The sequence below is a fragment of the Gymnoscopelus microlampas genome (assembly GCF_963454915.1).
Source record: "Gymnoscopelus microlampas genome assembly, chromosome: 4".
Lineage (NCBI taxonomy): Eukaryota > Metazoa > Chordata > Actinopteri > Myctophiformes > Myctophidae > Gymnoscopelus > Gymnoscopelus microlampas.
Window position 1 is genome coordinate 21,467,013 of NC_139941.1, and position 24,586 is coordinate 21,491,598.

At 42.1% G+C, this 24,586-nt stretch overlaps 2 protein-coding genes across 4 annotated transcripts in view; both read right to left on the reverse strand.

Moving 5' to 3' along the window:
- The window catches only part of cltcl1 (clathrin, heavy chain-like 1), a 33,903-nt gene extending 22,597 nt beyond the window's left edge, over positions 1 to 11,306 (reverse strand). For both annotated transcript variants that reach the window (XM_084055619.1, XM_084055618.1), the window contains exons 1-5: positions 10,769 to 11,306; positions 5,440 to 5,647; positions 1,643 to 1,911; positions 493 to 654; positions 50 to 163 (exon numbers count right to left, since the gene is read on the reverse strand). In XM_084055619.1, coding sequence (XP_083911745.1) covers positions 50 to 163; positions 493 to 654; positions 1,643 to 1,911; positions 5,440 to 5,647; positions 10,769 to 10,810 — 795 coding nt within the window. In that variant the 5' untranslated portion in view covers positions 10,811 to 11,306. The remainder of the gene's footprint in view (positions 1 to 49; positions 164 to 492; positions 655 to 1,642; positions 1,912 to 5,439; positions 5,648 to 10,768) is intronic.
- A 2,506-nt stretch (positions 11,307 to 13,812) lies between these two features.
- Positions 13,813 to 22,886, reverse strand: LOC311043711 (uncharacterized protein). 2 transcript variants are annotated; one of them, XM_084055061.1, is made up of 19 exons: positions 22,656 to 22,886; positions 20,575 to 20,600; positions 20,296 to 20,330; positions 20,138 to 20,175; positions 19,942 to 20,035; positions 19,743 to 19,831; positions 19,556 to 19,613; positions 19,173 to 19,298; positions 18,914 to 18,942; positions 18,441 to 18,477; positions 18,173 to 18,251; positions 17,968 to 17,998; positions 17,644 to 17,671; positions 17,415 to 17,529; positions 17,283 to 17,317; positions 16,757 to 16,800; positions 16,463 to 16,531; positions 15,400 to 15,558; positions 13,813 to 15,038 (listed from the first exon to the last, which is right to left on the reverse strand). In XM_084055061.1, the coding sequence occupies exons 1-19, from the start codon at positions 22,662 to 22,664 to the stop codon at positions 14,871 to 14,873; spliced, it is 1,269 nt and encodes a 422-aa protein (XP_083911187.1). In that variant the 5' UTR covers positions 22,665 to 22,886; the 3' UTR covers positions 13,813 to 14,870. The 2 variants fall into 2 exon arrangements, with proteins under 2 accessions (XP_083911187.1, XP_083911188.1); XM_084055062.1 differs by having other exon boundaries at positions 13,813 to 14,987; positions 22,656 to 22,881.
- Between the last annotated feature and the right edge of the window lie 1,700 nt (positions 22,887 to 24,586).

The following is a 24,586-nucleotide window of genomic DNA, read 5'->3' on the forward strand; positions in this document are numbered from 1 at the left end:
GTCAATTGAACCAATATTCAAGTAGGAATTCTAGAGGGTCCTTCCTTACCTGCATGGCTACAGGAAAGTCTGTCTGGGCCTCTGGAGGGAAGAACACATCCACTGCTTTCTTAGTGAATGGCTGGTTTCCTGCAGCTGGCTGACCCACCTCAATGATATGCAACTGAGTGGAAAAGGAAGAATTCATACACATGAACATACACAGCCAAGGTAGACAGGACAACCACAACAAGGACAAATTGAGTCTGAAAGGTAGCAGCAATACACACTATATTTTTTTTAATAATACTGTATATTGTACATTTTTGGTTGAAAACGTTAGGGAACTTGGGGACTGTTGAACTTTCATTCAAATCTGTGGTGATAGTCAGGGATTTCTCTTCAAAGAACACCGTATATTTACAGATACTTCACCGACATTGACACAACAAAAGACAATGAGACAAATTAGAATGCAGGTAGAATGTCAACAAACATCTCTTGCCCCCTCACCTTGCCCCCGGCCTGAGAACGCACAGCAAAACAAAACAGTGTGGAAGGTTTGCCGTTGCCTTCCACCTTAAACTCCCCAAAGGCTGCAGCGTGACCCTCGATGGGCTGGGACACCTTTCTGTCCACAGAGTACAGCTGCATTGCTCCCACCACACGGTTTTGCTGCAGGACAGATGTACGAGAAAAATGTACAGTATAAAACAGAGGGATAGAAAGGGAACGTAGAGCATGCACATCCACTCCAGTGAACAGGGTGCAGAACAAACAGAACATCAATATAACATATCCTGATGAAGATCCTTTGGGGATCGAAATGTTGATCTGCAATAAACAATGGGGGCTAACAACAGTGTGCGGACTCTGTTTTAATAGAACAGGGAGAAATGTTGACTAGCGGGTAGCACAGGTCCAAAAAATTGGACCCGGACGGAAACGGACCAGTGGATCATTGGACCGTTCCGAGCGGACCCGAGACAAATTCTAAATTACTGAGCCCAGTCCAAACGGACCTATGGATAACTGGACCCAGCCCGAAGCGGGGTCGAGGAAAACTGGACCCAGTCTGAAACTAACAAAGGGTCTCTAGACCCGTAGTGGGCCGATGCTTATTTAATGCCAATTTCACCGTGGCATTCAGATTAGCCATGTGTGAATGCAGACAGACGGATAATGACCATAAACGTGCTACACACAGATGACGTTCCAACTTGCATCTTCCCGGTGGCTTTTGTTTGTGTTTCACCTCACTATAGCCTCCATGGTGTTAAGCAGTGCAGTGCAGTGTGCTTGAGATTGACGGTTTCAATCGGCTGTTACCGTTAAACCTGGCTCATTCAATATGGATCTGGATTTTGGATCGTAATTACAACGCATATTTCTCATTTTAAAACCAAAGGTTAAAGAGTTTAATATAATAATAAAAGGCTGGTAGTCAGGTCCTCACGGGTTCATTCATTTCAAATGGACCGAGACCCGTGGCAATTGAAACCAATCCGACCCGTGCCCGAGGGACAAGTCAATATTTTGGACCTGACCCGGTCTTCGGTTCTGGGCTCAGTTCTTCGGTTCCGGGTAGACCCCTGCTACCCTCTAATGTGAACATCTACTGCAGCTGCCATGCACATGTGAGTGTGCATGTGCGTTTTCATACCTGCGCAGAGATCCCTATCAGCAGTAGCCACTTCTGTTGCTCGTCAGTTCTGTAGTTGATGATCTGACATCCCGCCAGACTGGCGTGCCGATCGAACACCTTGGTGGGTTGCGAGTCTCCCTCCATGCTCCAGTGAAAGACGGCTGCGTCGGTGACGAGGGCCACTGTGTTGACTGAGATCCACTTCCAGAACATGACCTCCTCAGTCATGGCATGAGCCTTCATCTTGCTCTTCATCTCAATGTTGAAGATCTGCAGAGTCTTAGCAGCTGAGGGGAAGGGAGGCAGTGATGAAGTGCGACAGACAGAGAGCAACAGTTTCATTGCATCTAACAGTTGTACGTTGGGCGAGGGGGTCACGTGTAGGGGTGTAAATGTATGATTTCACCACGATTTGATTCAATTCAATTATTGTGATACGATTCATTTCAATACAGAATTATTCCTAAAAATGCAGAGAATTCACAAAATGTTACTGGATTCACTAAAATGTACCATCAAGCTCCGTGTTCTCAGCACAGTTATTTTTTAATTCATTACATTTTATTTGGGCCACAAAACTATCGATTCTAACATCGCAAATCAGCGAAGATGAATCACCACCTTAAGATCAATCCTACTCAGTCACAGGGCATCAACATCTCTTCTGAATAAACTACCATGTCACACATAGTCACACGTCTAATCATGTGTATGTAATACATAAATCATGTTTTAGTGTTCATTAATGTGTATTGTCCCCGCCAAATAAACACAAAACTAAAGTAAATAAATTGGAAATGCACTCTTGTACATGAATAGGTATTCCAGATGTTGTTTTGGCTTGTTTTGTGTTCTATGCTATTTACAGTAGGTAAAAAAGAAAGAAAAAAAGGTGACACTCCATGTAATGCCCTCAATGATGTGGAGGTAGTGGGCCCTTCTAAATTAATAATGCATTTATGCATTTTGAATCACTGTATTTGTTTGTGAGCTAATACTCAGTGTGTTTTTGAACATAACAAGTGAATTAAATCATAAGTGCAGCTGATCACAGCAGTCAAAAATAGTAAACTAACACCAGAGATATTGCGGGAAAACCCCTACACTTAATCTTGAATGAATTCATTATAGCAAAGAACCTGTCATTGTACCTGGGCTGTGTGTAGTCTCTCAAGCTAGCCTATCTCTTCCACGATCTCTGAATGCTCCAGTCTGTAATTCAGCCCGTTCATTTGAGAAGAGGAAGATATCTTCCACAAGAAATGGCCAGGAGGTATTTGACCAATCAATCACGGCAGTATTCATGAAAACGTATTTCAAAATATATTTTGAAATACGTTTCAATCACTCGTCATTTCTGCTCGTCAGCTTCAACTAATTCAACTAATTCGTTTTTCAGTAGGGGTGATTGAAGTGACTGCACAGGAGTGGGTAAATGACCGGATATCAGTCTTATTTACAATTCATTTTCAGAGCTTCTGAATTACAGATGGGTAGGAGGAAGCATTTGGAAATTGCAGGAGCCATGAATCTGTCTTGAGAGACTAGGCTGTGTGGGCTGTTTTAATAAACCCAAGTCAAAACCACAAAGGAAACAAACTGAACTAATAAACAGCTTAATAGTGGAGTTGCTTTGCAGACTGCCATCAACACACATAATGATGCATGTACAGTATGGGATACGTCATACGCTTTAAGGCACAGATCTGGACATGGATATGGCTAACTGTCACACGCTCACAGCCTCACACGGGCGTGCAAGTACAGACACACACAACAGTCCCCCCCACCCACCCTTTGACTGGTGTATGATATCTGATGATGCATACCGCACATACATTCTACCAGCATACAACAGGTCATGCGAACACATGTATTGTTCTCATAAAAGTGTTTCTGCCAGGGTTTGGAGTGTGCGTGGGTGATAATTTAAAGCAGGTGTTTCTGTTGTGGATAAACTTCTAATTAAAATACAAAAAAGACGCAAAACTTGGTTACTAGTCAAAACAGATCAGAATACATGGGCGTCACAACAAACACAATTGGCCCTGTTCGAGGGTGATAAGCTGAGTGCGGAGGGCCATCTCTGTCGCTGCACTATAGCGACTCCTGCAGGTTGGTCAGGGCGCCTGTTCAGTGAGGAGCTGAACTGGGAGGAGTAGCGCATAGCTCTGCACGCGCTACATCCTCCCGGTGAATCTCCTTACTGTCAGGTGACGAGAAGCGGACTGGCGGCATCACGTGTATTGGAGGAAACACGTGCTGGCCTACAACCTCCCTTAGACCAACCAGTAGAGGTCAACAGAGACAAGGGACTACTCTAGACTTGGGAATTGACAGCATGACTACATTGGTAGAAAAAGGGGTGAAAGGATATTAGAAATAATCTAAAAAAAATAATAAAAATAATTTTAAAAATAAATACATGAGGGGAGGCTTTTATGAGAGAGACATGGCTACTGCCGTATCATGATTCATCATGACTGACAGGTAGACAGACAGACAGACAGACAGAAAGGAACTCACCATCTGAGAAAGGGGACAGAGAGCAAGGGAGAGAAAGCAAAGTGTCAATCAGAGAAAGAGAAGACAAGGGGGAGTGGGGCAGAAGGGAACCGAGGGAGAGCCCAGGGAACAGGGACATTTTATCCTCAGGAGGAAGGAAGACAGAGAGAAAGAGACGGGGGGAGAGAGAAAGAGTAAAGAGAAGCAAAAGACGGAAAAGAATGAAGTTTAAAGTATAGTTAACCACTTGATCCCTAGCATCCCTATTGGCTCTGTGCATGACTGTAGTTCCCTTTTCCAGAAGGTGGCATTCCTGTTTTCCTGTTCTGGGTCAGTTTCTAATAGCTTCATTTGATGGCCCAACAGCAGATTTGAACCGGAAACGCGACACCTAAGTGTGTTCCAACTGACCCAAAACATCACATTTAGTGTTCTTATTTTACATTTATTTGAAACGGATCCCCATTACCTGAACAGCAGCTAGCCTTCAAAAAAAGAGAACATTACATTCTCAATGTATTACATGAAACAAATGTCAAAAAAGTCATTTTGTCAAGAAAATATATTTGTTTTAAAGAAAGAAAGAAATGAGTATGCCACCTTCTGGAAAAGTGAACTACAGTGAGTGCAAACATCTGGTGAAAATAGCAGCTCTACAAGCTCACAACGTATTACAACACAACGCAACACGTTGTGAGCTTGCAGATCGGCTATTTTAGGCAAAGATATTTAGTAGAGCAAAAACAGGAGGGGACCTAGTATGGTGTGGTTAACGAAAATAACAGATTTTCAACTGGAAAAAGTTTCAGGTGAATATCTGTTATTTTCATTGATCGTTGGACGATTTATACATTTGCCTCAGTATGTAAATTTGCCTCAAGCCTATGAGAGAGATTGCCAGAGAGACGGCAAAGACTGTGGAGGCCGCATTATAGCTAAATCATTCTGATCTGGGCTGTGCTTGTATTTGTGCTTCGAGAGCTGGATTCAGTGGCAGGAAATCAATTTACACAACCAATTGAATACATACAGGCAATGGAATTGAGTGCACTCCATATATTTATAGCATTGAGGAAATAGAGCATTAGTCATCGTCGTCATTATCGCACGACGGTGGCGATGCCACATGAACATTAGATGGACAAAAGAAAGCTAAAACCAGGAACAAGAAAACAATCAAGTGTGAATCCCATGCACTTCCTATGAAACTTACATCACTATTCTCACCTGCTACAAACAAAGTATTTCATCTAGTGTCCGAGCAGTGTCCATGCTCTAACCATGGTCACAACAATGGCCTCTTACGTTACCTTTGAGGGCGATGACTTTGCTGGCAGGGTTCATGATGGCACTATCTGCAGAGATGGGTCTCCTGATAGGGTTGGTGGGGTCCGACATGTCCACAATCACCACCTGGTTCTGATCGCCCACCTTTTCCCTGATGCAGATGAACTTGTCTGACTCCATGGTAAGGTAGCTGAACCCGATGTTGGCCGGGTTCACTCCCAGGTTCTGCAACTGCAAGGAAGAGGCCAAAATGACAGGAAGTAACATTAGGCTTAACAGGCTACATATCACGATCGATTGATCAACCAACGATTGACGATCACCATTACTGTAATGTCACGTCATCATTGGTCCCAACATATCATCACAAAAAAAACAGTTCAGACAGCGTTCATTGCGTTCACATATCAAGTCATCAGGACTGTGGAAGCAGAATACCACCCAACTGTAGGGCCTACAGCTGGCACCAAGTTGAGCAAAAATTCAAGATTTATTTGGCAGTGAAGCCAATTTCTGACATTGGAAGGAGTCATTCCTCACTGACGAGAAAGAAAGATTCTACAGTAAAATAAACATGGCACTAGTTGACATTTGCCTCGAAGGAAGGATCAGTAGGTGGCCCACAAAAAACAACAAGTGTTTCTATTAAAAGTGCAGACGTTCTGTTCCAGTTTTCCTGGGGATGTTCTCATGACTTGTTTTTCAATGGATGTTTGGCAGCCTAGCGGGAAACCAGACATAGGCACACAGCAGACAACAAAATATTAACTCAACCAATAATACAGATTTTAAACTCTTATTTTATCCACTAATACCTTCTAGTATTTTCTGGAGTATTGTGCCACATTTGTTGACAGAAAAGATTCCTCCCGGGGATAAAATAATGACCATCACAATTCTGAACAATTCAATATGGCTAATTGCCCGATTATAGCATTACCCTAATTCAACAAACCCTGTGATGCTGAGGCCTGAACAGTAGACTGTTACTCCACTTAGATCTGCTATGTAAACAACCAACTGCAAGAGGGAGAGCGTTTAACTTCATCTAGCATAAATAAGGGTGAGAGAGCACCAAAGTGATTCCCCAGAGAGGGGATCTGCCCTAGCCGAGCATGAATTAGCATCTGGACCCTCGGTGAAGTCACTGTCAGCAAATCTATTACATTATTCAACACGTTTACTTTACTAATGAGGGGTTGCCCCAAGACCTGTTTGATGCAGCATCGAGGGCTCGCCCAGGATGGCAATCTTTATGTCAGGTGGACTTACTGCAAAACCTCATGAGCTTCACTTTGATGAACGCGCTTCGGGACATAAATCAACCTTGATTGTGAACCAGGGAGTGCCGATCAAACACAAGATCTTACTCTGATGACCAAACTGGGAATAGACTCTTATTCAGTCTGAGGCAAGGGGAAAGGAATCCTTTCGCCAAATCACAAGGACCGCACTATGCGCATGCTAGCCTACAGTCCAAGAGAGAACCCTTTAAATCATGTCCACTGCAAAATAAATAAAAAGGATTGTAAAGGTTTATAAAGGGCACACAGGAGTCATGACAGACAGCGGGTTACAGTGACAATCCCACGGTAAAATGGACCCGATTTGGATCCATTTATACAACCCAAGAACTTAAATTAACAATGGAGATTTTACTGTGCATATTGGAATAGTTGTGGCGTAGACAGTGGAGCGTTCATAATGAATCATGTCCATGTCATGGCGTTCCACCCGCATTTGCTAGAAGAGGGTGTTTCACTTCTCTCTGTGAAGACAGAATCGTCTGTGCAGAGGAATGGGGAAGTATGGGAGCAGGGTTTAACAAAGGGGCATGGGGAGGACCTGCAGGGAGGATTGCAGGCCATAAGCTGCTGCCTCTCCTCCAGCTGCCAAAACTGAACGATCTTCTTCAGGAAGAGACAGGAGGAAAAGCTGAGGAAAATATATGGACGGCACAGGGAAAGTGGGATATATTATGTTTTTTCACTTTGAGAGTTAATACTAAGGATTTTGCTGTGTACCTGTGTAAAAGAAAAGGAAGGAAGCGAGCTGGAGGAAGCTATGTCAGTTATGCTCCCAAGGAACAGTAACACAGGCCTTGAGTAATAATGTACGCGTTTGGGTGGGACGGCTGACTCACCGGAAGACCCCCCCCCCTCTTCTTAATAGAACATTCCAGACTAGATCGCTCTTTAACCACAACCTTGTGTCTCCAGCTATCATACACTATTACATATACTCAACTAATTCATCTTCATAAAGACACACAGTCTCCATTATATTGCCTAACTACTCTTGCCTAGTGCCTGTCAAATGGCTGAACTAATATTAATGAAAATGGCAATGGAACATTAATAAACAACACTAATATTACCCAACATGGAGTTTTCTTGCAATGGATTGGATAGATACATTTGCCGATGATTAACTATTTTTGCAATGGCACTGACAAGCTGTAGTGTTTTACAGCACAACATGGGTTTGGGTCCCTAAGGAGATCATGTGGGTTACACAAACACAATTAAAGACTGAGGAATGCAGCAAATAGAACCATTGGTGATGTTACAACTTCACACATTCCATGATGCTGAAAAGTAGAGGAAAACACACCACACACACACACACACACACACACACACACACACACACACACACACACACACACACACACACACACACACACACACACACACACACACACACACACACACACACACACACACACACACACACACACACACACACACACACACACACACACACACACACATATATATAGAATAGATATAGAAATAGATAAGAGGTATTATAAGTAGATCTATTAACAACAAGTAAACCTCTGTTAAGGCCAAATGTAGCTTTAAACAAGAGTGGTTTTGTGTAATAAAAGTGTCAGTGTTCTCTGAGAATTCCAAAAATTACCCTTATGGGCCTATTTACGGTGTGTGGCCTGCAGTATTTTGAACATGCATTGAACACAGACATATGTCGCCCGCTCTGATTGATGATTACGGTCTACATGACTGACCACAGATGCTCATCTCGGTCGTTAGCGGAGCTGTGACGGTCACAGCTGGGTTCTGTGGGACCGAAAATGATGAAATCACTTCTACTTCCGGCTTCCTGTCGTCCTGATGTGATTTGCTGGGCTTTAAATGGGCCTGCTTACAGTACATCATTCGCCTTATTACGTGTGCCTGTTAGACCCGATGGCACCAGCCCATTGACAGAGTGAGGCTCAGTGAGCATATACCCATCAGCAACTGCCGTGTAGCAGAAAATCGTACAAAATTGGCTGACAGGACCGTCAGCAAGTGGAATGTTTTACTTAAAAACTGCAACCAGCAAAGCCACGTTATCCTTGTGCTCCGTGATATTGCAGCCAAACTTATTTCAGAGAAGCCCTCCACATTATGAGGCTACATTACAGTCTGCCCCACACATCCAAGTAGAAGTAAGTAGGGCATACTAGGGCAGCACTAATCCATCTAGTCAATTAATTACACACTTTGACATGCTCTCACACAGTTCCAGCCCAGAGATCATAAATCAGACCAGCAAAAATAAGCAAAGAAAGAAAAAAGAATAACAGTGGAGAGCAACTTCACACACAGCTTAAAGATAATGACAGGGTCGTGTAGACGGGCTATGCTTAGCTACTGATGCAGAGTGAGAAAATGACTGGTATTGCTTCTCCCACAAGTGGAACAATAGCCCTGAGATCCATAGATCATCTAACATGTCCTTAGACACTGCCATAATGCTTTTAGTTTCTCTTCAATGGAATACTGCAGGACTTGGTACACTTGCACTTTGTTAGTTATATTGCTTCAGCAATGGCTAGATACCATGCTTTCTAACAGTCCTGATCTCCAGCCCAAACTGTAGGGGAGAGCTGTAAATGCCAGGACAGGAAAAAAAAGCTAAACAACTTGAGGCCCAAAGTCCTAGGTTTGCAAATTCCAAGCATTTTTCACTCTGCTGGAGCTACCTAGATTCATGGGGGGATATGACTGGGGCAGAGCCGGGATTTCACGGTTGCACTGGAATAAGAAGCACTCTTGCTTTTCATTGTCCAAATTGTTTTTTTTGTTGTTGCAAATAGACGTATGTAGAGTTTGGGCTATTATGACACAACAGCCTGAAATTGAGAGGGATCCCACTGCCCCCAATCAGGATAAAGTGGGGATCCACTGACTGCTGTCAGAAAGAGATGGGCCTGGTAGCTTGTGTAGACTCTCTCAGGCTGGCATAGTTTTTAGTGCATAGAGGATCTTTGGCCAAGGGAGTGTAGGAATAAGGGCTACTTGCTGGCCAGAGGAAGGGAGCAGAGAGGGGGTGGGGGCTCACTGCTCTTTCTTGTGAAAGGCCATTTGACTGCCTGGTGTTACCATAACAACAGGCTACAGATGAGGAGGGGGTGCAAAACGCGTCACAAAGTTTTTCTTCAGCTGCAAGACGCCAGGCCATGGGGCAGCTACAGGGCAGCTATGGGGAAACGATTATTAACAATGATCTCCAAAGTGTAGCAAAGAGGACAACTATGGACATTTCGCCACAGCCATACTGTCTGTCTGTCTGTCTGTCTGTCTGTCTGTCTGTCTGTCTGTCTGTCTGTGTCCAATCCAACACAATCCGAGATTGGCTCAAGGCCGTTTACTACTGTCGTTAACATGTTGATGTGGGGGGTTCTCTCTACCTTTCTCACCGTCTGTGTGACACTCATATGCTTAAACAACATTTAAATGCCTTGCTGGCAGAGAGCATTAAACATGGGATATATCATATCATATTGCATCGACCCAGCAGCAGCAGCAGTATGATGCAAGAGGCAGAATATTACACAATATTGTTAAACGTTTACAATAGCAATACGTTGCTGCGGGGGATATGACAGTAATATGGCAGCTACACGGCTAACATAACAAGTGTCATCCAGGTTTGAGGTTTCAGTTACAATGTTGCCACTGAACAGCTGAGCTCATGATGTCTTGCTACTAAACTCTCCAAACACTGCAGTTTGACTGGGCGCCAGACAGACAGACAGTGCGTGGTTGGAAATGACAGCGACGTTGTTTTGCGGCGTAGAGAGAGAGAGAGACGAGAGAGAGAGAGAGAGAGAGGGTCCGCATTAGACCTGTTCAATTTCTACAAGTCATCATCTGCCCGACAGGAGAAGAGTAGGCCTGTAGCTATATTGAGCACCACCCTGCAGCCCCTATTTCACATTCCATTTAAATGCGACATGTGCCGTGTGTTTGTGAACCTATACGAGGAGGAGCTCTGCAAAACACAAATCATCTTTCATTGAAATTTTAGGCTTTATTGGGGGGTGGGGGGGCTCCTTACCTGCAGATGTTCCTGAAATCGTATCGGGAGTATCTGAGCCATTCTTGAAGCTTTTTCTCTCTGTCTGAAGAATCCGCAAGGAAAGGGGAAGGGGACACGAGGGGGAATTGATGTGGGCTTTTACTAGTGTTGTTGTGCCCTAAATGTCCTCAAAAAGTACAAATATGACGGCCAGTAGACGTAGTAGGAACTGGGTCTTGTGCGGCTAGCGTTGATATCACACGAATCCACTGACTGCGACCATTCACTACTAGCCCCCCTACAACAATCCTCAAGCAAAAAAAGCTCTGCGCGTCCGCTAAGGAAACTAGTCCCACCTCAGTTACTATTATTCAGCCCAATGTGAAAGAGACGTTTCGTCAGAACTCCCCAGGGAGCCTTTTAAAAAGATTGACAGCGTCAGCGAGTTAAAAACATAGTTGGATTGCAAAGCGGCGTAGCGTACAGAGTTCCCTCTGAAACACCAATGCAGTGACTGGAGAAAACACACATACACACACACACACACACACACGTCCTCTTTGTACCCCTCCGCCGCAGCCCCTTCTCCCCCCCCCCCCCCCCCCCCCCCCCCCTCTCTCTCTCTCTCTCTCTTCCTTTTCACCAACTTCTCTTGGGGCTCGTGACACTCAACTCCCCACCTTTTTACCATCTCTGCAAAAATCAAGTGCGGGAAGAACACACCCCCTCAAAAGTATGTCGAAAGGTTATGATTATGATTGATGACCAGTGATGACTGGAAGTTATAAGTTAAGGGCATCTAAACCTCTCCCACCTTGGTCTAGGCTACTGTTAGTGCAGTGGTTCTCACACTTTTTCATTTCAAGGACCCCCAGTTTAATAAGGTTTAGGCCCACGGTACGGACCCCCATTTGATAGTATTTGTTATCTCTTGGACTCCTGTGAAATCCTAACTCTGGAAGTGTACAAAATGGGACCAAATAGACCCGTACAATCTCAGAGTTACAGACATGTAACTCCTCAAGGACTCCTGGGGGTCCCCGGACCCCAGTTTGAGAACCACTGCTGTAGTGTACCATATACCCCCATCTCTTGATCATCATCATCATCATCAGTATCATTATCAAGACCTTTCCATCAGCAAACTTATAGCATGCAGACAGAGTGAACTTATTAAAAATAATAATAATAATAATTGTGGTAAAACCAAACCGGGGGTTTTCAAAGTGGGGTGTGGGGACCGCCAGGGGGCCTTCACTAAATAGTTAAAATGTAAAAATGTTGCTCCTCTGAGGTGTATGGGAGGATATCTGTAACATATAATGAAGACATAAGCAGTGAAATAGTGTTTGATGTTTTCAGTGTTGATGATCACTTACTTACTTGCACAGTAAAATCTCAAGTGTTAATGCAACATTGTATAACACTCCATATTTTGACTGAGTGGGACAGACCACTCAGGATGTGGAAAGAACCAACAGCATTTTATATCAGCAATAGCCTAGTGTTCCAAATAATCTGGCGTTCTTAATATACATTTAGCCTCTTCCAGTAAAACATTGTGGTGCTGAAAAATCACTAGATGTACCAGTTTGGAAGCAAGAAACTAAAACTGTAATATTGATTTGGAAGAGTATTGAATGCAGGGTATTACATTGAATTAAATGCAATCATTGTAAATTAAAAAAGGTTGTAGCCTACCACGTATAAGAATATTGGATTGGATCAGGTTGAGAATGTTTTCTCTTGTTTTCAGACAGAAGTGAATGATTACAACTTTCTCAAATACACAAAAAGCACAAGACAGGCATGTCAAGCTTGCATCCTTCAAGTAGCTATGATGTTCATCAAATGTATTTTATGCTGTCAGTAAGGGTGCAACAGTTGATCAAACTAATTGATTTAATCAATTATTAAAAAAATATGTTTTTTGTGTTTGTTGATTGAAAAAATATAAACAAATGATCAAAATAAGAAAATAAGAATCAAAAAAGTAATTGATAGAATAATCTATAGTTGCAGCCCTAGTTGGCAGGCCAAAGAATTGCGGGGTTGACACTGGGAAGGGGTTCATCCTGAGGGCAAGCTAGTATAACCAATGGTCACTGGACACTTGACACTAGGAAACAATTTAAATTCAGCTCCTGTGCTTAGCTGGCTTCAAACTGCAAACCCTCCGCTCACCACAGACTGAGCCCACTTGAAAAGAGTCCTCAAGTGCTGATTTGACATTAGATATTTTAAAACTGTAGCCTGATTTATACTTCATCGTACAATGGTTTTGCATAAACCGGAGCATACATTAGGCACTAGCAGTGAGTTTACTCCACAGGGCTGTATTATGCAATACCATTCACTTCGTACTCGCTCCTATAAACTCACTCTCTAAACACCAGTTTATAATACATTATCCAGGCCACAGTACCACCACTGCAACCAATGGTCAACAGCCACTGGCAGCCCTTGGTCTGAGTTTAACCACAAAGCCTCTGTTAGCCTATGAAACTATCTGTCTTATCCAGCACTGCAAAAGTCTGAGTGTTAATTTAACTCTAAAAGTGTAGAAAATGACCCTTGTATGTGGGTTGGTTTACGCTTTCAGAGTTTCTCTCTCGCTCTCTGTCAATCTATTTCTTTGTATCCCCCCACTCTCTCTCTCTCTCTCTCTCTCTCTCTCTCTCTCTCTCTCTCTCTCTCTCTCAGAGTTCTTATAACTCAGCGTTAAATTAACCACATGAACTCCAGCATCCCTATTCCGGAGGGGAACGTTCGCCAAAAATAGCAGCTCTACAAGATCTGAGACATGTTGTGAGCTTGTAGATCGGCTATTTTTGGTGTAGACAGAAAGAAGCGGTCCAAGTACAGTTGCTTGCAACTCAGGTCCTTTCACTAAGACTAGAGGGTTTAAGTGGTTAACACTCAGGATTTTGCAATGTACTTGAGTGGGTTCCATCTGTCAATGGGGTGTTTCAGCTCATGCCTCTAGACCACCAAATGGAGAGCAGAAATAATAAACACATTCATATGACTCCTATCCTAACATTTATTGATAGATACAAATGTTTTGTTTTTGTTTTTCTTCATCTTCACACACAACCAAAACTCAAGCAGATCATGCAAACAACTTAAGTAGCCAGTTGTACATACATTAGGAGGAATCATGTGATTAGTCAATAATAAGGCTGGCTCGTGGTCAATGATAAGCCTACAGTATATATATGTTGATTGGCACTGTAGTGACTATGTAGAACTAAACTTTGACAAACCATTCTTTGCAAAGGTACCATTTGACATTTCTTTTAAGAGTAGGTAGGTCAGAGTGGCTTTATTGTGTGTTGTTTTCTTCAGTTGTTTCCTTTATAAAGCACTTTGTAACCCAGTTTTGAAAGGTGCTATATAAAGGTTTTAGTATTATTATTACTATTTATTGTCGGTATCACCTGAGAACGAGGATGTCTATCCCCTTTTCAATGCACTATAGTCTAGTATATCCCTGGGGATTGTTGAGGTGGAGAGCAACACCTACCATCAGCTCCCAGTACTTACCACACGACTTAGTTACCCAAGCCATGCTCATACGGGTTGGCGGTACCTGGAATCAAATCCAGAACCTTGTGGTCCAAAGGTGAGTGCTCTACTGACTGAGCTACAAGGATACCCTACCACACACTTTTTCATAATGGAGGTTTTTAAAATGTACATTAAACGGTACTGACTGTTGCTATTAAAACGTAAAATATCAAGTAGCAAAATGAAGACTTTGCATTTTGAATGATAGAATGTTCAAACAACGCTTTGGTAAGTAAGTAAATTGTTCTTACATGCTGAAAACTTGATTAAACTCATAGAAGATTATGTATGCCGCATCAGCGGATCTGCCTGTGTGAGAGAGATTGTGGGTAGTGTAGTTTTAACCACATGAACCCTAACGTCCCTAATATGGGCATGTCGTAATAAGTGAACATTTGACAAAAATAGACGAACATGGTGAAAATAGCAGATTTACAAGTGACATGTTGTGAGCTTCTAAATCAGCTATTTCAAGTGAAGGGATTTGGTGTAGCGGGGAACAAGGAGGGGATCAAGTATAGACCACTGGGGGACCCCGGTCAATGAAGTACTGTATATAGGGTTTAAGTGCTTATGGTCGTGCGGGATGGGTGAGGTACGTAGTGTACTTGGCTTGACTCTTGCTGTCGATCAGAAGCAGCTGGTTACTGTTGTGGTGAGAGATGATCTCGTGGAGGCTGCTGAAGATCTGAGGGAAGAGACAGAGACACACGGAGAAAGAGAAAAGAAAAAGAAAAGGCTGTGGCTGTTTAGTCTGGGATTACTATACGTGTATGATTGCTTACTGAGGCACACATTTGTTCTATAAATGCTTCTCTCGGGGCGCCGACAGCCAAGTGGTTAAGGCGTCCCGTGTTCAATTCCCAAGCAGTTACCAGGATAATTTCCCCCCATTTATTAGCAGAATATGCTTTATTTGCGTTTGTTCATGTAACAAAAGTGTGACTTTGAGACCTGCTTTCACCATGAAAGCGAATGGAATCGCTACATCCGGTTTCTCGCTCACAGAGCACAGAACGAACAGATAAAGGTGATTATATTTGCACTTGTATCTTGTTCAGGTAGCGATACAACCCAATGAATCCTGCCTTCATCCTTACCTCTTCATTTTTCTTGCCTTCCTTCCCGAGGGCGTAGCCTTGCGTCTCCACCAGGAAGCGTATGGGGATGTTATAGACCTTCTGTCTGTAGAGTACAGCCAGGGTATACGGCTGCCTGGCATTCTGGGCTGAGCTGTGCCTTATAAGGAAGGCTCCATCCTACAGCAAAGAGAGCATATCATTGACCACGTTCACACGACAGCCATTTTGCTCTGCTCTTACTTAATGACAGACAGACAGACAGACAGACAGACAGACAGACAGACCTTTATTGATCCCACGAGAAAAACGAGATTCAGAATAAAAATTGACAGATGGTGACAAAGAAAGGAGGAACATGCACAAAGAAGAATGGATGAAATGCAAAGAGTAGGACGGGGAGGTAGGGAACATATGAAGACAGAAAAAAGTGACTGAGCAGATGATAGATAGTGCGTAAAAACATTATGTATGTAATAATGTAGGGTCTACACAGTATTGAAGTATCAGTATCTTCAGAAGCCATGGGCCTCTGACTCAGCCTGGGTTTGAGATGACTCAGAGGGTTTGAGTATGTGTGTACGTGTCAGCTACTTTGTAGATCCTTAGGACAGCCACACACACACACGCACGCACGCACGCACGCACGCACGCACGCACGCACGCACGCACACACACACACACACACACACACACACACACACACACACACACACACACACACACAGACACACAAGCACACACACACACACACACACACACACACACACACACACACACACACACACACACACACACACACACACACACACACACACACACACACACGCACGCACACACACAAGCTCTCGCGTTCACATACAGTATACGTGCGCACAAACATAAATGCTATCCTTCTCTGCAAAGCAGCCTTGCTATAGCCTAATGTGTATTCCTTGGTAGGAAATACAAACAAGTTGTGGCTGCCATTACTCTCACACCATTAGTTGTTCGTTTTAGCGTGAAATGAGACAGGGCCTCTCTGTAAATGAGGACAAAGGGACAGAGAATCGCTCATATAATGACATAATGCTGTGTGCTGTACCTTATTGACTCTAAGTAAGAGGTCCTCAGCGGTCTTCCTATCACAGTCTCGGGCAAACCACTCTCTGTCCTGTACAGTAAATGATAAAGGATGATTTATACTTAAGTTGTGCGCCAGGGTCACACACCAAGCAGATCCACAAGCTCATTGCGTGTCACGTGTGAGCTTGTAGATCTGCTAATTTCAGTGCGCGACACGGTGCACAATCAAGTGCAAATCATGTATAACACACAATACCAGTGCTAAAACTGATAATCATTCTTGTAGGCTACATGGAGTGCAAATAAACCATACCTCATTTCCTGACTGTTTTGTAGCTTTTATACCAGTAGGCGAAACTTGAAAGGTAGAGATAAAAATAGAAAGTTGTGTGATAAGTACACAGCAGAACTCAGTGTTCTCTGAGAGTATATAATACTGTTACCAATACATCCACCACACTGACTGAGAATGCACCACATTTACCTTAGTTTTTGTATTTTTTTATTTTATTCATACAGCCTTTCTTTGCTTTATGATTGTAAATTGTGTGTGTGTGTGTGTGTGTGTGTGTGTGTGTGTGTGTGTGTGTGTGTGTGTGTGTGTGTGTGTGTGTGTGTGTGTGTGTGTGTGTGTGTGTGTCTGTGTCTGTGTGTGTGTGTGTGTGTGTGTGTGTGTGTGTGTGTGTGTGTGTGTGTGTGTGTGTGTGTGCGTGTGCGTGTGCGTGCGCGTGTGTGTGTGTGTGTGTGTGTGTATTGGCTTGAAATACAAATTAGATCTCTATTATAGAGATTACACATAGGATGTGTAATCCCAAACAGTAAATCCTTTATGTGCTTACCTGCTGGCTTAGCCTCTATTGGAGGGGGTGGTGGGCTGAAACAAATAATTAGATACTGACTTAGAGTGACACTGAACGCAGATCTCTGGATTATTTCCTCCAGTGTGTGCTTGACTACAATCTCTCTCTTACCTGGGCTTGGCTTCCTTCAGGCTGGATGGAATGGGGGGTTTAGCACTAGGGGTTGGCGGAGGGAGTTTTGAAGGAAACGAAGGAAATGTTGAGCGTCTCACATCTAGAGGAGGAACTGGTGTAACAGGAGACGTTCATCACCATCAATGTCATCGTCATCATCATCATCATGAGTTGTGACATGTTTTAGGCATGCGTTATTTTTGATGCACAATCAAGGCGTTCTTACCAGCTTTTACCTCATTGAAGGAAGAACTCTGTGAGAGAGAAAACAATAAATCAATAGCATGTTAATGTTTGATTTATACTTAGTTGTGCGCCGGTCTCTCGCTCCAAAAATAGCACATATTCGCGTTGTGATCTTGTAGATCTGACATGATGCTCAACAAAGTATAGCAGGTGTGGCATCACACCAGTGAAATAAACCAGTTTCACAGGAAAATACTATATTCCAATACCAATTCAAGCCAAATTATGTTATGGGTCCCTTTAAGTATAAGGTGGATTGATGCAGTGGTTAAAGGGGTGAGACGTGAATGAAGAAGACACTCACAGACTTAGCCCTGGGAACAGGAGGCTTCATCCTACAGACAGAGAACAGAGGAGGAGGATAACATGTAGTTATACTGACTTATGTGCTCATGTGCATATTTGCATTAATGTTTACAGTGACTTAACTTCCTTCATTCTCTGACCATAATAGGAAATAAGAGATCTTTATTATCATTGATATTGTTTATTCATTGAGGTGTACTTACAAGGGCACGAGGGACGAGGCAGACGCTGTCTTGGAAGGAGGAGGCATCCTCATTGGAGCACGCATGACAGGAGGGCAAGCTAAAGGGTAGAAATAAAGGAATGTATCATGGACTGTGCTTAAATCTTCATCACATGGGAAAACGGTTTATGCAAACATTTGCTGTAATATAGATATAAATGTAGCTGTCAGTTGATGTTTTCACATCAGTGTACTAGTGATAAATGTTCCCACAAAGAGTTGAAACAAGGGGAAGGGTGGATACCTACCAGCTGTTGGCTCTAGATACAGGTCATCATTTTCTCCCTGAAGCAAAAAGAACATCATCGTCATCATTAACCCATTAAGACCTGAGGCCGATTCTACAAATGCCTTCTAAATCAGTAGTTCTCAAACTGTTTCGTGCCAAGGACCCCCGAAATGATATGTATTTGGCCACGGGGCCCCACCTGAAAATGTTTTGTGCCAGGGACCCCCAGAAGAGAAGATATATGTTAAAACAATTAAAAATGATTCAACATTTTTCAAACACTATCAAGATTTTTTTTAAATGCTCAAAAATAGCAGATGTACAAGCTCCCTTCGTGCCTTCGAGCTTGTATATCTGCTATTTTGGAGAACCACTGTTCTAAACCAATGCTCTAAAAAACTCTAAAATGAGACTTTCGCGGCTTTAATGGGTTAATATCTCCAGATAAAAAGCTGGCACATTACTAAGTTATTAAATGTCACTAATGCTCACCTCTCCCTCATTTGGATCCAAATATACATCTGAAAGGAGAAACATTTAAGCCAGCTGTCATTGGGTTATACTGTCCCCTAGTGGTGGTGTAATTAAGTCAGCGAGTCAAAGATTTTGTGCTTGATGATCAGTGCTGTTAAACTGTTGGTCATAGTGGTTTTGTGTAGCAAATGTCTTCCCAGCCACAGTGCAAATAAGCAGTGCATTTATAGCATGCGTGAATCATGTGAAGGAGGAGTTGCTACATGGTGGCGAGTACCTTCCTCAGCCTGGGGGGCAGCAGCAGGGGTCGGAGCAGGTAGGGTCGTGGGGGAGCGGACAGAAGGGGCCATCCTCCTGGGGGCTGATTTCTTCCCTGGTTTCTCTTTCCTGTCTACCTCAGGGGCTGTGAGGGAAGAGGAGCGGATAAAGTGGTAAGGGTTGAAGGAATGGAAGCGTCAAGTTCTTACAAGCTGGGCTACACAATGCAAACAAGATGTTGACAAACTAAGTCATGAAGATGTTCTAGATAAACCAGTGGATAAAATGGGAAAGAAATACATTTGTTAATTTTGTGTCTTAGCTTATCTTGGGGAATGTATGTTTTCATTTCATATAATACAACACAAAAGAATAACTGTTTAATGATGATCAAAGACTCACGTTTCTTGAAGCTGGGATCAATGTAGAATTCTTCAGAATCATGTTGTGATGGCTGTTTCTATGTGAGAGGAACATGGTCAAATCATCTAAAAAGTTTGAGAATCATTGAACTTTAATGACACAGAAAGGCCATAACCGATAGAAACCGTGAGATGACATGGACCAAAATGCAGTGAGCTTTATTTACCGAGACTTTTCCCATCGGTGTCACCTTGGCTGGTCTCGGGGGAGGGGCAGCTTGCCTCCCGGGAACAACAGGATTCGATGTCCTAGTTTCTGCATAGCCAATTGTCACCAATTAACTCCTCAGTCGGCATTCATACAAATACTTAACTTAAAACGTAGATGTAAAAGTACTAATGAATGACTTGCTGGCGTGCTGTTACCCAAATAAACATTCTCTTCCACTTGTCTAGATGGCATCTTTACATCAGGCTCACAGGGAGGTGCTTCATATGTATCCCCCCCATATTCCTCATCCTGCCACAAGAACATACAAAGTACAGTCATTTTCAATGACGGGTCGTTCCGTGATAAAACCTGGCAGAGCACTATTTCAGCATAGATGTAGAAGCTGCTTACAAATTCATCCTCTGGCCAGCCGTACCCAGCATTGTTATCTGCAATAAGCATACAGAGAGAGAGAGAGAGAGAGACACACAGAGAGAGAGTATTAAAATTCAACACAAAATATAAACTTTTATTTCTTCCTTTGAAGTGAAGAGCCAATTGAGTCTCACCTATCCGTTTGGGTGGAGCTGGGGGCCCACTGTGTCTGAGAGGAGGAGGATACAAGATACATAATACAGCAGTGTTTTATTATTATTATTACTACTACAACAGCACCATATGGTACACCTCTTTTGTTGTTCCATGCAGGACTGGCACCAGCTCAGTTTAAAACAGGCTGGTGCCATGCTGCTACTCCCATTTTCCACTCTCAGCCAAATAAAGTGTTGCCTATAGAAAACCACACAGAAGGCAGTAAAGGTAATGACACTTTTTGCTACTGTACTTACAGATTCTTTAGTTTCCCAAAGAAGTTCTGAAACATAGAGAAACATCAAATTACCATTCAGAGAGGGAGGGAGGGAGGGAGGGAGGAAGAGAGAGGGAGGGAGGGAGGAAGAGAGAGGGAGAGAGAGGGAGAGGGAGAGAGAGAGAGAGAGAGAGAGAGAGAGAGAGAGAGAGAGAGAGAGATGGAAGAAACCGAGTAATTAGCATAAATGTATTGTACACAGAGGATTTGTCTTTTCTTCCAAACTGTCTATCAGTGTGGTAACTGAGCATTTATATGTAGTTAATCTTCAGTAGACAGCCTGGCCTCAGACCTGTTACCACAGCTGTCAATGACTGCTTTGTGGTGAAGGTCAGATAGTGGAAAAAAGAGTGTCACTACAGTATAAATCCAAGGCTTAGGGGAGGGGTATGTAGTTTGTTATTTCATAATGACGATGATAAAGTGGAATCAGGAAGTGGCGTCGGCACCGTTCTCACAAGCACTGGTCATAGAGGAAGTGGCAATGTAAATTATTGTAGAGGGACAAACAGGGAGGGGGTGCTCAAGAGAAGATCCCACATATTTTGGCATACACACACACACACAAGCATACAGTACTATTTACCATAACTGACTAATTAGCAGAAGTAAGGTAGAAGAAGACTGAAATTGAGAGAGAGAGAGAGAGAGAGAGAGAGAGAGAGAGAGAGAGATTTTCTGGCCTTTAACAACAACTCTAAAAGTTGTATTAATTTCTTGCCCGTCAAGTAATAGTGGTCCAGTACTCCCTAAGCACAGCCTGTTTGGTCTATGTTGTACTATGTTGTAAAAAATTATGCACGGCTCCATCCAAACATAGTGACTGTCTGAGGAACAACAATAATACATTATATATCCTCTAATATTTTTTTGTTTGGCCAGAAAGCCACCAGGCAGGAAAGGAAAGAGTGGTGCAACAATGAACATTATCTTATGCAAACAAGCAGAGTAGGCTACCATCATTCAAATATATAATAATTCAGAAGTTGCGCAAAGTTGAGTCCTCACACGTATAATTACATTGCATATAGAAAAAGGTTAAAAAAGAAAGAAAATACTGTGTGATATCAGTTGAATTAATGGTGTAACATGAAGAAGCCAAGCTCATCAGTAAAAGTGAAAGTCAGCTTTACATTGTTAAAAAAAAGGGTTATGAAACCCAGACAGGGAAACAATTCCATTATAGCACCAAAGTTTAAGTTTATGTCAAATGTTTTTTTTATTTTATTGCCATGGACATACAATTAACTCACTATGATACTCAAACTACATCCTTGGAATTGGCCAACAAAAATATGTTTTGGATGAAAAGATGACCATTACATTATATGGAATATATGGGATAGGCCTACAGTGAGACCTGTTGACTTGCAAGAAAAACAGTGCACCCTGCAAATATCTGAACTAATGAGCCAAATGGTAGCACAATTAAACCACCATATATCCCAAATGACAACAATAGTAAGAAAATAGAAAATGTATCCATTCCCTTCCAGCACATCAATGCCAAAACTCAAGGGTTTCACAAACGTTCACATGACTTCCAAAGTAATTATTCTATCAACTGTAGGTTACTACTGAGACAATGTGACTCTTTTAATTTATAACCTCCAATTAAAGTCAAAATCAAAGTTTTGACTAACACATAGCTTTAAAATGAAAAACTAATAATAATAATTAGTGTGATATTTCAAAGGCAGGCTACACGTTTTTTTCTTTTTCAAACTGTCAGTCAGTGCAGTAAATTAGCATTTTATTAATCTTCTGTAGGCAAATAGGCACTAGTCAGCTAATTGTTTTCAGAATCCAATGCCAGAGAGCTAGAGCACATTGGATTTACAAACAAACACTAATTATCAGACTTTATATGATCGTTTTCTTAGTTATAAGCAATTCTTACTGTAATCCCATTTCAAAAGAAGCTGATTTACAGATAGTTAGATATAATATGCATATGAAGAGCACATGGTCAGAAACACACTTTCGCACTTCCTTCTCAACCTGTGGAACGATCCAAAAACAAGGTATCGACTATAAAAGATGTATAAAATTGTACATTACCATTGTCATGATTTAGGTCGAGTCTCAAGTCATGGAGGAACTACATCTGCTCTGCGTCTGGGCTTTGATGCAAATTGCTATTTAGATCGCAACAGAGATACAGACTCGCGTGGAACGACAGAAGGTTAGATTAGTTCTCATCTGTCTCCGTTTGATTTGCATACCTGTGTTACAACCTCACCTGCTCGTCTGGTTTCCCAGTACAGTTAACAGTTTAGCCTAACAGCACCAGGACTACAAAACATTTCGCTGGTACCAACACGACTGTGCTACTACGAGCTTCTCCATCGTCCTTTCTCTGCAAATGGGGCTGCTGAGTGACCTAATAGAGAAATTAATTATTAACTCAGATGATACCAGCTCCTATAATAACGAAGCACCAATGATTCATGATTCAATGAATCATTTCACCCCTATGTATCCAATCAATCAATCAATCAACAGACACTAAACATTATGATTTATTATAGCATTATAACTCAGGAAAAGAAAACTCAAAGGGGCTTATAAAAGCATATTTATTCCCTGCAGAGTTGACAAGAGAAAGTGTGTCCCAGAACAACAACATGTGATGTTTTCTTTTCATTTTTAAATGTTAAGTCATAGTTTGTAGATGGAGTTTAATGACGTGATGTCTATTTTTAATCTCATATTTTATGTTATAGTTTGTACTTTGTATTAATTATAGTTTGCTGAATTCTATGTCTACAGTATGTATTCATCTTTCTATCTATCTAGTTTAATATGATCATTGTTTATATTTAATCTTTTCTTTATCATTATGTTTGTATATTATTAATATAAGATGTTATAGTTTATATTGCTTTGGCAAACTTGTACAGTACACTGAGTCTGACAGCCAATAAAGCACCAATGAACTGAAGTGAACTGAGACAATGTGGAATCACATAAAGTCAATGTACTGTAGTACAGTGCTGCACATCCCATGCATTTCCTTCCACATTAATGCATGAATTCTTGAGGACAATTCAAACTGAAACAGCATTGCGCTGAGCAAAATAATACAAACATACATATGTTGTAAAACTATTTTATCAACTTTTTAGTCTCACTGACACATTCAATTGATTATGGTTCTTTCTTTAGATTCACTGTCAGCTAGATTAAATCCACAAATCAGTTTGGGTGTAGCCCCATCCATACAGGTTTGGCTTTGCCTGTTCAAGTCCAGTATGGACAGTGTGGAGTGTTAGCAGGAGAGGTGTTCACCTCTTGGGCACTGTCAACTGCCAATGTGCCCTTGAGCAAGTAAGGCACTGAAACCTTATCCCTCCACTATCTCGCCGGATAATACCTATCTATACACGTTGATTAGGGCCACGCATAACTGATTTATACCTACAGAACATACATAAAAAGTTAGAAATGTGAGAGCAGTAGCTACGATGTTCACAATGATTGTGCTGATAATTGTTTTCAGGAGTGCTTCATGCATATTCAAGATGATTCATGTTTGTACAATGACAATGGAACCTTGGAACCATTACTACTGTATGGCAAAAATAATCACTCTCCTACGCAGAGGGTTAGATGGAGGTTACACTAGTGAAACACTCTCTCTTTGGTGGACCATTAGGAGTGTACAATACAGTTCCGCTCAATTCTATGTGACACCATGAACTCATTATGAAGCTTCCTCCCAGCATTTCATACGTACACTACACAACAACACAACAAGCACCAAATTGCTTTCATGTTTTGCAAATCTCAGCAAGATGAAGGTTTTCAAAACCTGCTACTTATTGTATAACACAAATATTGTGATATGGAGAAGGTGAATTTCTAAAAGTAAATCACATACTTAAAGACTGACACATTTTAAAAGGAATCTGTAAATAAGAAAGCCTTTGGTCTGTTCCAGATAAACCAGTCTAGAGGAGAAGTCCCAGAGGCCACTACCTGATGTCATC